Source organism: Otolemur garnettii, unplaced genomic scaffold (assembly GCF_000181295.1).
Source record: "Otolemur garnettii isolate 467f Iridium unplaced genomic scaffold, OtoGar3 scaffold00075, whole genome shotgun sequence".
Taxonomy (NCBI): domain Eukaryota; kingdom Metazoa; phylum Chordata; class Mammalia; order Primates; family Galagidae; genus Otolemur; species Otolemur garnettii.
This window is the reverse complement of record NW_003852470.1, coordinates 879,994-892,226: the sequence shown is the minus strand read 5'-3', so window position 1 is coordinate 892,226 and position 12,233 is coordinate 879,994. Positions and strand designations below refer to the sequence as shown.

At 52.2% G+C, this 12,233-nt stretch overlaps 1 protein-coding gene across 2 annotated transcripts in view; it reads left to right on the top strand.

Moving 5' to 3' along the window:
• The window catches only part of INPP5A (inositol polyphosphate-5-phosphatase A), a 199,025-nt gene that overhangs the window by 60,331 nt on the left and 126,461 nt on the right, over positions 1-12,233 (top strand). For both annotated transcript variants that reach the window (XM_012807802.2, XM_023515641.1), the window contains exon 2: positions 1,801-1,842. In XM_012807802.2, the coding sequence (XP_012663256.1) occupies positions 1,801-1,842 (42 nt within the window). The remainder of the gene's footprint in view (positions 1-1,800; positions 1,843-12,233) is intronic.

Here is a 12,233-nt window from a genome sequence, read left to right as displayed (position 1 = left end):
GAGACCTGTAGGGCGGTGTGCACATTCTGAGTGTGCTCTGGGAGACCTGCAGGGTGGTGTGCACATTCTGAGTGTGCCCTGGGAGACCTGCAGGGCGGTGTGCACATTCTGAGTGTGCCCTGGGAGACCTGCAGGGTGGTGTGCACATTCTGAGTGTGCCCTGGGGTGAGAGACCTTCAGGCCAGGGCTATTCATTCCCTCTTGTCTGAGTGGTGGCTAGACCCAGGTGACCTGGGCACTCTCTTTCCAGGCACTGTGCAGCTCTGGTTCCTGAGCCAGGTTTTCTTCTGGGGTGTGAGCAGCCCTGTGATGCTCTCCCGCCTGGGTATGGGGCTGAGCCTGGGCCTGGCTGTGAGTGGTCTGCCTGGCCCCTGTACTCAGAGCCCCAGCTGTGGATGCTTAGGGTTCTGCTTGGATCTGGGTCTGAGACCAGGGCAGGGGCTTTCACCCAACGGTAGGAGAGGGCATTGTTTATTTTTCTTAATTGTGCTTAAAAAGCAGAACATTACGTTTACCGCCTTAACAGTTTTCATGTGTACATTTAACGGTGCTAAGTGTCTTCACGTGGCTATTCTGTGGTTCGCTGGAAGTTGACATCTTGTACAATTGAAACTAGCCCCCTGGGAGACGCTGCCCCACTGCCCCCAGGGGCGTGTTTCAGCCAGCATTCTCTGAGCCAGTGCCCAGCAGGCACACAGCCTGAGTGTTTGCCTCAGCTCCTGTCTTGGTGGCCTCGCTACTCTTGGGATTGACTGGGCTGTGCCACTGAGGCTGTAGTGGCCACAGAGATGTGGGGCGAGCCGAGTGGGCTGGGGCTCAGCATAGCCATTGGATGGGTGTGACTCAGCTGGTTCCTCCTCCTCAAGCTGAGGGTTTCTAAGCCTAGGACTTGGCTCCTCTGGTCCTGCCTAGGAGCTTCCTGGAGCAAACGTGTATGGGTGTGCACGAGTGTGTGGCTGTGCATGTGTGTGTGGGTGTGCGTGGGTGTGCACATATGTGTGGGTGTGCATGAGTGTGTATGTGTGTGAACATGCGTGTGGGTGTACATGAAAGTGTGTGAGCATGTGTGTGGCTATGAATGAGTCGAGCATGCATGTGAGTGTGGGCTTGTGGGAGTGGGCATGTGAGCCTGAGAGTGTCTGGGGCGTGTGTGTGTGTTTGTGTGTGTGTGGACATGAACACAGCCTGGGGGTTCTGGTGGTGGCTCTACCAAGAGCTTCTGGAAGATTCTGGCTCTTAAGACTGACCCTGTCCAGGGTCCTCCCTGCCATTCTCTCTTTGCCCCAAGTAGAAGTGCCCTGTTGTGTGGCTGTGAACGTTTCTGCTAAGTCCAGTTTCCCGTGAAGTGGCTTTGGCCCAGGCACGTACACTGGTGAAGACGTGATGGTATCTCGCCTGCTGGAGCCTGGTTACATTGGGTGCCATCTCTTCTCTGGGAACACTTAGAGCACAAAGTGCTGTCCCTTCCCCATGATCCACCGCAGGGGCGGGGCTGGGCTGCAGGCCTGGGGCACACAGAGTGCTGAGTGCGTCTGTACCAGGTGAGGTTCCCCCATAAGCTTCCTGTCCCTGGACAGCCCGGGGGGCATGGTCCCTCCTGTGGAGATGGGTCCCCTTTGTGGATCAGCATCCATGCTCCAGATCAGGGTCTGCCGTGCAGATTGGGGCCCCCTATGCAAGAAGGTCCCATGTGGCTCCCTCTATGAGGCTGGCCCCTGGGTTTCTTTACAGAGGCTTCTGCTGGTAGCTCTGGGGCTTGTCTGGTGTCTGACTGCCTTTTCTTTTTCTTGTTTATTACAGCCAGAAAACCTACAAAAGAACTGGCTCCGGGAATTCTACCAGGTAAGAACTGCTAAACGCATGCTCTTTCCAGTGACCCTCCTGTGTGGTAAGTTCTCCTTTCTCTTATGGGGATTCAGCATGTAGCTGTGTTTGTGTTTGTGTATGGAACATGGGCGGGTGCTGTCCCAGGCCATCTTGGCTTGCGTCTGTTTCTTACCCCTTGGTGATTTGAGCTCCTTCTCTCCCATGTTCTGTCCTGCCCAGTCTGGGTCTTGAGGGCTTCCAGGCCAGCTGCCACTGGAGGCTGTTCCCTGCTGGGACGGTGCCTGGATAACTGCTCCAGCTTGCGGGCTGTCTGCCTGCCTGATGTTGCCAGCAGCCCTGGCTTGGAGATGCTTGTCAGTGCTGGGAGCACAGGTCCAGTCTGGTCATCTGGCCATGTTGCTTTGGCAGGAGCAGCTCCAGGTCTGATCTCTTATCTGTCTTTACAGTGGAGGCCCTGGTGGGTGGCATCTGAGGTGTCTCATTGTTGTCCAGGAGGTCCTGGCAGCAGCTGCCCAAGGGTCCTCCTGCCTGGGTCCTGTCTAGTGTGGGGGGCTGTCTCCAGGGAAAGGCCCTGAGACAGCAAAGTTGGCAGGACAATCTCCGAAGGTACAGGGCAGGCTCAGCGTCCTCATCACCAACCTTTCTTTTTCCCTTCTTTCCCTTTTTACCTCTTGTGACTGGGTAGCAGGATGTGTATCCATCCCACAGATGCCTTCTGTCCTTGCATAGCCCCATGGCAGTGGCCCTGTGCAGAAGCTATGCTTGCATTCCTGGGACTGGGAGGGCAGGCGTGGCCCTGGCGTCCCTTCTGGACGCTGAGCCTTCACAAGAAGCACCAGGACAACCACCAGTGGAAAGACGAGGATGACGGTTTGCTGCTTGTGGCTTTTCCTGGTTTAAAGCCAGTGTTTCTTCAGTGGCATTTAGAGATGAGTGTTTTAAAAAGTGAGATTTCAGCACATCCTTCCTGTTGAGCACTTGTCCACCCTGCCTTGGTCACTTGGAGGCTGCCTGAGTGGCCATGGGCCTGGATGGGCTTTTGGCTGTGATAGTCCTGCCCAGAATCCCTGTGGCCAGTTGAACCTGTCATGTCCAGTAGCTCAGGGCTGAGGGTCAGTGCTTTACAGACATGGAGTCCCTAATCTGTTTGGTTTTTTTATCCTAGAGTTTCCATTATGCAATAATTTTATTTTTAAAGTTGCCTTGAATTAGCTCTTTCTATAATCAGAACTGAACAGGACCTTCATGGCTTTTGAAACCCTTTCTGTAAAACTTGATGCCAACAGAGAATTCAGGAGGCAGAAGATAAACTGTGTGTGTTTCTACAGTTGACTCTGAGGCAGCTTTGAGGCTAACAGGACCTGTAGCACTCAGGTGTGGGGTCCTAAACCTGGGCCTGGCCAGAGAGCCTGCGCAGCCTCCACAGGGCTATAGAACCTAGCATCACCCCAGCTGGCCTCTTTATCTTGTCTACCCCTTGGTGCTGGGTCAGCGGTTCAAGCATGAGGCTCGTGGACTCATCCCGAGGAGATGGGTCTTCCCTGTGTTGGGAGGGGCTCAGTCCCCATGGTCCTGACTGGGGTCTGAACTCTGTGTCCTTCCAAATCTTTGTCTGAAGTCCTCCCTGTCAAGGTGATAGTATCAGGAGGTGGGGCCTAGGGAGGTGATAGAGCGGGGGGCTCTGCCCTCCTGAGTGGAATTAGGGCCCTTAGAGAGGGGGCTCTGGCTCTGGCTGTGGGGTCCTGGAGGCACCAGCCTCTGTCCCCACCAACTCCCATCTTCCCTTCTGCATCTGAAATAAATTACACTTGTTCCGAATTCTCTTTTGGATACAGGCCTTTGGGGGGCGGTGAAGGGGGATGCCAGGCTGTCCTGTGTAGGTCCCCGTCTCTGGAGGAACCGTGGCCATGTCAGGTCTCTCTGGCTTCAGGGGCTTCCTGAGCTCCTGTTGCTGTCCTCTGTGTGCTGAGTCCAGTGGCAGCCTGGGGAGTGGCTGCTTGCTGTGGCCTTTTCCAACATGGACCCAGAGGCAGACTCTGCTGTGTAGAAGGATTTCAGTGTGGCTTTCACACGAGGCTTTTTCAATCCACTGAGTTTCCTTTTGAGCCCACAGGCATCTGCGGGGGAGACTGGTGGCAGCCAGTTGGAGATGTCGGGGGTCCTGGCTATGGGTGCAGCCCTTGGACACTTGGAGCCTGGCGCCCCTTTACTCTTTGAGCAGGGAGTGGAGAGCCTCACGTGTCTGATATGCACCTTCCCAGCTGCCTTCGTGCCCTGGGGGAGGCAGCAGGGCAGCCCCTTTTCTTGAGGGCCCTGTCCTTGGGGGAGGGATGGGCCCAGCAGGGGTATGGGCAGTATGGGACCAATGTGGAGCCCCCGCTTGCAGTCAGGAAAGCCCAGGAGTCTAGAGGATGTTGGGGGTAGCCTGGGCTCAGTCGGCTCATGGAGCCTGGTGACTGAGGGCCATGGCGACCTCAGGATTGGATGAGGTTTGTTCTGTCATTCCGAGCATGGCTACCTGGGTGCCTCATTCTGTGTGTTCTACTTTCTGGCCAGACCTTGACCTCAGGTGGTGAGACATGGCCTACTCAGCCAATCTGGGGTGGCCTGAGGCACAGGCTTTCTGGTCATGATGCTCCTGCCCTGTGTGGCCTCAGTGATGGGTCTGCGGGGGTGTGGTAGGGGCAGCACCTGTTAGTCAGGAGCTCGTGAGTGGGCGTGAGGGTCCCACTGCTGGTGGATGTGCCTCCCTCCGTCTCCATGTCCCTGGAGGGGCTGGTTCACGGCCTTGGGTCAGACTGGAGGGCAGATGGGCCTTGAGGGAGCCACAGGCCTGCTGGGTAGTGTCTGCAGCCACAGCACTTGGTTGGGTGTGGAGCAGCATCCAAGGACAGGTGGCAGTGACAGGGCTGGGGCGGGCGTGGTGGGGGTTGTAGGGACATGGGGTGCTGGGGTGCAGTGGCAGTGTGGGGCGTGGTGATGGGCCCTCCTGCAGCTCTGGCCACTTTTCAGTCTTTAGGGCCTGTGGCTGGTGGCAGTGTCTAGCAGGAGGGACTCTAGCCTCAGGCTGCAGAGCTCCTCGGCAGTCTGTTCTGGAGACATGCAATTGGTATGGGGACACTGGGCCTGCTGTGCTAGCCTCCAGGTACGTCTCTTCCTGCTGAGGACCTTCAGCGCCCACCCGCTGGGGCCACTCCTGCTGCCTCACTATTGGCATGCTGTCCGGGGCTTTGTGGGAGGCTGCTTAGGCGCTGTGCTCACCACCTCATGGGTGTGCCGGTGAAGCCCTGCCCCAGAGAGGCCATAAGCCGCCAGCCTGGGTTCTGTGTCCCTGCCACCTGACCCTGCCACCTTGGGTGTCTACTCCCTGTATCAGGCCCTCAGTGCCATTCCCAGGAAGGTCTTGGTGGTGCGGGGACATGGTGGGACTCTCTGGGGCCCCTCCCGCTGCTTTGCCTTATGGCTGTGACCTCCCACACACTCTCTGGGAAAATGTGAGGCCTGTCCAGGCCCCTGGGCCCCTCACCCCAGAACTACAGTGTGCAGGAAGTGGATGTGTACCCTGCCCTGGGCCTTTCTCCCCCTACTCGGTGGCAGCGAGGGGTCACAGCACTCAGCTGGGGGGAGACCCTCAGTGCTGGGGAGGGGGTTAACGCTCAGCAGGGCTGGGGGACGTACCAGCGCTCGTTTGTTAGCCAAGCTGGACTCCAGGAAGCAGTGTGGGTTGGTTATACGTGGCAACAGTGTTACAAACACAGACTGCACAGAGTCTAGAGGTGTGCACTCACTTGTTCAGCACAGCCACGGCACACCCCATGTGCCAGCGCCATGGCAGCTCTAGGGGGCACTTGTGAGCAGGGCACACAGTCCATGTGGTTGGAGTATCTACCTGTGGGGCTGGGCAAAAGAGGTGACCTGGCTGGACAAGACAGGCTAGAGGAGGCCCCTGTGGGTGAACAGGGGGAGGAGGCACAGCCATTCTGCCAGTGCTTAGCTGACCCAGCAGACGGTGTGGGGAGGGCAGGGGGCCTACCCCCCTGTGTGTCTTGCTTGCTGCCTGGTCCCGAGGCCTGCCCGAGCCTGGTGTGTGGTGCCTGCATGTAGCAGGTAGCAGATATCAGGTAGCATTTGGGCAAACCAGACAAAGCAGAGAGGTGTAAACCTTCCCTCCGCCCCAGCTGTACCTCAGGCTTGATGTACACACCCTGTTGTGTGTATCTTTCTGTGGGCACAGGGAAGTGTGTCTCTGTGAGCCTCCCACATGTGGGTCATGGGTATAGGTGTCCTCAGGGCTCCCCTCACTCATCCTGTAAGCTGGGAGTGTGTCTGAGTGGATGTGCACTGACTGCTCTGCTGACTCCAGACGCTCCGTGGGGGCAGGATTTGTACTTTCTAAGGTGCTTTTTCTACTGATGGGCTCTCAGGTTGTTTACCGTTTGTTTATGGTGAGGCTGGGATAAATTTTAAAAAGGACATAATGTTTGTTGTCATACAAATATATAAAATGAGCAGGTAGTGAAGAGTTTTTTATTGAGATAATATTTCTTATCAGCAAGAGAGCCAGTAAGATTAGAACCGGTTCCTGGAAGCGTGCGGAGAGTGCAGACAGGCCGGTCAGCAGTGCCGACATGTGCTTGCCTGATGGGTGCAGACCGGCCAGATCCCCAGGCAGAAGCTGGGCCCGCCTGCCAGACACTGCATTTCTGTGTCAAGAACCGTTTTTGAACCTTCAGAGTTGCGACACACCCAGGGTAACTAAGGCAGAGGTGACCCTACAGGACAGCTGAACAAGACAATCTCAGTTTTGCTTATTTTAAAGTCTCTCATATTTTTTCCTGATGGTAATTTAACAAATGACATGATAGACAGTGTTTCTGGCTAATGTAGAAGAACAGATGCCAAATTTACCCTCATAGCTTAAACAACCCAAACCAGAAAAGATCCCGGAAATGGTGTATTGGACAGTAGGCCATGTGGCAGTGACCCTGTGAGGCGAGTCCCACGGTGGCCAGCATACACTGGAGAGGATTTCCAGGCTAGTGTCCAGCCAGGCGAGACATGTAGTGTCTGGGCCCCTGTGAGTAGTTTCCAGGCAGAGGATGGAGCAGGAAGGTGCCCGTATGGGGCAGCCAGTCACCACTGGCGTTAGGGGGTTGTCAGTTTTATCAGCTCAGAGAATCTGCTTTTGGTTTTAGGGTGTGTTTTCTGTTCTCTCTCTCGCTGACTTTTGCTACCTCCCCCCCTTTTTAGTTACTTTGGGTTTGATTTGCTCTTTGATGTCTGGTTTCTGAAGGTAGAAGCCAGAAGTTACCAATGTCAGAAGCTCAACATGAGAAGTCACCATGAATTGTCCGAGACAGTAACGGAAATATCACTAACCACTTTGAGCCAGCAAATTTGAAACTTTATGTGAAAGGAATATATTTTTTGGAAAACAGAAGTATGAAGGAGAAAGAAATGAATTCCATAGTCATATATCTACTCAGTTCAAATCTTACCCAGCCTCACACAGAAGCCCTTCAGATGCAGACGGCTTCTTTGGTGGGTTCTTTCAAATATTTAAGCCAGAAACAATAGCAGTTCTACAGAAATTCCCAGAAACACTGAATCACAAATGATGCTTCTTAAATCATCCTATGACAGAAGCTTTAGAAAAATATAGACCAATAACCCCTTGAAGATAAATGCAAAAATTCTTGAAAATATAGCAAATCAAATATACATGTATAAACCAGCATAAATACACACACAAGCATTAAACAATAATAAATAGAAAGATTACTCCATGGTGACCAAGGAGTGTAAGGCTGGTTTAATATCCAAAAATCAACCAATAGAATTCCCCATGTCAACTGACAGAAGAAAAACCATGTGAGTATCTTAGTAGATACAGAAAAAGCTCTTGACAAAATCCCATAACTGTTTCTAGTAAAAGCTCTTAGCAGACTAGGAATAAAAAAAGAACTTTCCCAGCCTGTAAAATGCATCTACAAAGCCCCACAGCTCACTTTGTCCGTAGGGGTGAGAAGTGGACGCTTGTGTACCTGAGGACTGCGGACAGGGCAAGGCACCTGTCTTACTTCTCTGTTGTATATGAAGGTTCCAGCCAGTGCAACATGCAAGAAAAGAAAGGAAAATCATACAGTTTTGAGAGGAAGAAATAAAGCTCTATTGCCAGAGACATGACTAGCCATTTAGAAAATGACACGTGATCCACAAAAACTTTACTTCTCAGGACTTGGAAGGGTAAGGCAAGTGGATTGTCTGAGCTCATGGGTTTAAGACCAGCCTGAGCAAGAGTGAGACCTCTTCACTAAAAAAAGCCAGGTGTTGTGGTGGGCGCCTTGTAGTCCCAGCTACTGGGGAGGCTGAGGCAAGAGAATTGCTTAAGCCCAGGAGTTTGAGGTTGCTGTGAGCTGTGATGCCACGGCACTCTACCCAGGGCGACATAGTGAGACTCTGTCTCAAAGAAGAAGGAAAAAAAAAACTTTACTATTTTGATTAAGTGACTATTTAATTTTTAACAACAGTCACTGGCTCGGCGCCTGTGGCTCAAGTGGCTAAGGCGCCAGCCACATACACCTAAGGTGGCGGGTTCATATCCCCAGCCCGGGCCCGCCAAACAACAATGATGGCTGCAACCAAAAAATGGCCAGGCGTTGTGGTGGGTGCCTGTAGTCCCAGCTACTTGGGAGGCTGAGGCAGGAGACTCGCTTGAGCCCAGGAATTGGAGGTTGCTGTGAGCTGTGATGCCATGGCACTCTACCCAGGGGGACAGCTTGAGGCTCTGTCTCAATAAAAACAAAACAAAACAAAACAAGCACTGTATGAAAAACATCTTTTTTATATTAACTATGAATAATTGAAAACTTAAAAATAACATTTACAGCAGCACTAAAATGAAATGCTTGGGTATAAATTTAATAAAGTATGTATGTCAATCTCTATATACTGAAAGCCAGGGAACACTTATGAAAGAGATCAGAGACGATATGAAAACCTGCATGATACGCTGTATTCGTGGCTTGGAAGGCAGTTGTGTTAGCTGATTCTCCATTAATTGGTGCTCTGATTTCACACAGTTCCAACAAAATCTCAACAGGATTTTTTTGTAGAAGGCTACATGATGATTCTAAAATTTATATGGAAAAGCAAAAGAACTAGAATAGCCAGACAGATTAAAAACAACAAGAGTTTGGGGACTCCTGTTTGGATTTGAGGACTGCCAGTAGCATTGCAGCTGTGCTTCACGCTCTTGGTGGAAACAGAGGCAGCAGTGCGCAGAGCAGGGAGGGAGGATTCAACCCACAGAGAAGACTGAGATTGACAAAGGCAGTTCTTTAGAGAAAGGTAGTCTTTTCAACAAATGGTGTGGGAACAGTCGGACATCCATATGCAAAAGAGTGGATGACTTCCATACTTTGTACCATTCCCAGAAATGAACTTACAGTGGATCACAGACCTACGCGTAAAGCTGAAAACGATAAAAGTTCTAGAAGGGAATGTAAGTGAAAATCTTTGTAACCTTGCATGAGGCAAAGATTTCTTAGCTATACCAGCAGAAGCATGATTCATAAAAGAAAAACATTGACAGATGAGAATTCATCGTAATTAGGAGCTCCTTGTAAGAGGCTGTTAAAAGCATGAAAGGACATCACAAATGAAGGGAAATATTTGCAGATCACACACCTGATAAAGGATTTTTATCTGGAATATACAAAAACCCTGACAAGTCAATAATAAAGCAAAGAATCCAAGTTAAGAATAGGCAAAACCTTTTCCAAACAAACAGACAAACAAAAAGCCTGGGTGTGGTTACTCACGCCTGTAATCCTAGCATTTGGAGAGACTAGGCGGAGGATTATTTGAGCTCAGGAGTTCAGGACCAGATGGAACAAGACTGAGACCCCATTGTTACTAAAAATGGAAGAAAAACTAGCTGGGTGTGGTGAAGCACACTGGGGAAGCTGAGGCGGGAGGATCCCTTGAGCCCTGGAGTTGGAAGTTGCTGTGAGCTGGGCTGATGAGATCACAGCACTCTAGCCTGGGAGGCAGAGTGTTACTGTCTCTGAAGTAAGTAAATAAATAGGCAAAGGATTGTAATACACACTTCAGCAAAGAAGATAAACAAATGGCAAATGAGTGTATGAAAAGATGCCCAGCATTGCTCATCTCTTAGGAAATGCGTCCTAAAATCCCAGCCATCAGTGTGTAATTGGTGGGTACCTGTTAGATTGGCTGAAATTAAAACAGAAAAGATAATATAAAGACCCTAACAATACCCAGTGCCGACTGAAGAATGGGAAACCGACTTGTCAGTTTCTTGCTCAGTTAACCACATGGCTGCCACACAACCCTGAGTCCCCTCCTGTCTGTTTACCCCATGCACATGGAGGGTGTTTACACAGGAGCACCGTGATCCCTGCCTGTGTGGGAAGCTAGACTCCACGGCTGTGTGATTCATTCATATAACAGGAGGAGGCAGCCACATCTGGGGCAGTGAAGGCTGCATGGCAGGGCCTTGGGCCTTTGGAGGAGCTGAGCACAGCAGGACATGGGTGGCTTTGGGGTGAGGACTCTGAGGAGTCTCCTGTTGGGAGTTCCCCACAGTGCTGGCCCCACACATGTCACAGTGTTCTTAGGGAAACATGTGTTTTCTCCTGGCGGCTCCTTAGGTCTTCTGTACAGCCGTCTGCTGTCACCTGCCGCAGTGCCGGGGGCTCAGCTGTGCTCCTGGTGCTCAGACGCCCACTGTGCGCTGCTCTCGTCCACATGTTGAAGTCCTGGCCTCTGTGGCGATGGTGTGAGTTGAGGCCTTGGGGAGGGGATTCTGTAGGATGAGGTCCTGAGGGTAGACTCTCTGTGCCATAGTGGAATCGTGTTGCAGGTACCTTGATCTGAGGCCCCCACCCCCCAGAACTGCTACCAGTCAGTGCTGGTGGGGCTGCCCAGCCTGTGCTGTGCTGTTACAGTTGCCCGCTGTCCAGGACAGGGCTGCAGGGAGACCCCAGTGGGGGCTGCTCCTCACTCACACCTGTCCCAAGAGGCCTAGCCCTGCCATGGTGCAGGTAGACCTGGGTAGGCTGGGGTGGCTCCCCAGAGGCCTCACTAGCCTTGTCCCCCACGAGTCGAGAACCAGTGCCAGGTCTGGTCTGGCTTACCCTGTATCCCTAGCTGCCAGTGGAAGCCTGTCCAAGTACAGTGGCAATTGTACAGTGGACACAGGAAGCAGGAGGGTCGTCCAGTAATAACAGCAGAGAAAGCAAACCTGGTGTGGTCTTGGGGGTGAGGTGCAGTGCTGCTGAGATGGGCAGTGAGGTGCCATCTGGCCCTCCTGCTCCCTGTGGAAGGCATCAGCCTTGTCCTCAGGCCACGCAGTCATTGCTGCCAGACTTGAGGGGACCCTTGGAACATGGAAAATGGGTGAGCAGGGGCAGCGTCAGGTGTGCAGAGAGGCCAGAGGCAACGGGCACATGTCTGATTCAAGGACTTGGCTGTTGGTGTTTGGGGTGACGAGTGCACGATTTGATGGGCAATCTTGCGTGTACTCTGGTGAAGGAAGAGTAGTGGCCTCATGTGTGGGGGGTGCTTTTCTAGAGATCAATCTCAAGCAGAAAACTCTGACAGCAGATCTGCCCGCCACGTCTTACCCTCTAAAGAGACAGCGTGGGCCTGCGATACGTCATTTCTGTCTTAAACTAACTGTTGATGTGGACTGAAGCTCAGACCACTCCTTCCCAGGCAAGTGTGAGGTGTGAGGCTGAGTGTCTTCTGTGGGCCCTGGGGACAGAAGGGGTCTCAGGTCCTGGTGGGGCTGCTCTCTGGTGCCCGGTGACCGGCCTCTGCCCACCTGTCCTCCCCGGAGGCATGGGGGACATGAATGATGTGGCTGCCTGTGTCTCTCCGGGAGCAGAAGGCTTTTTTCTAAACTTTAAGTGGACTCGGCAGGATTACAGAGGAAGGACTGATAGATGTCACTAACTGGAACGGCAGGATTGTTATCCTCTTTAACTTTAAGTGTGAGTAAAAGACAGACTGAGAATGCATGAGAGGACCACAGTGGGGTAGTTTTAAAAACTTGTATAAAGAGCTCTGATAAATGAAAGAAAATAAGTCGGATACCAACAGAATCTCGTCTCTACCATCAGGCCCAGCGCTACACAGTGGACTGAGCACATCAGTGAGGCACACACACAGTGTTGCACTTTCCACACCTTGCATTTCAGAAAGGAAAGAAAAACTCAGAATCAATTTTAATAAACATTTGATTTAACCCTGTGTGTTCAAAGTGTCACCTCTGCCTATAAAGGGTTAGTCTAACCCAGGTGTCCAAAGTGTCACCCCTCCTGTAGCAGTGTGCAGTCCAACCCCGTGTGTGCAAAGTGTCACCCCTCCTGTAGCAGTGT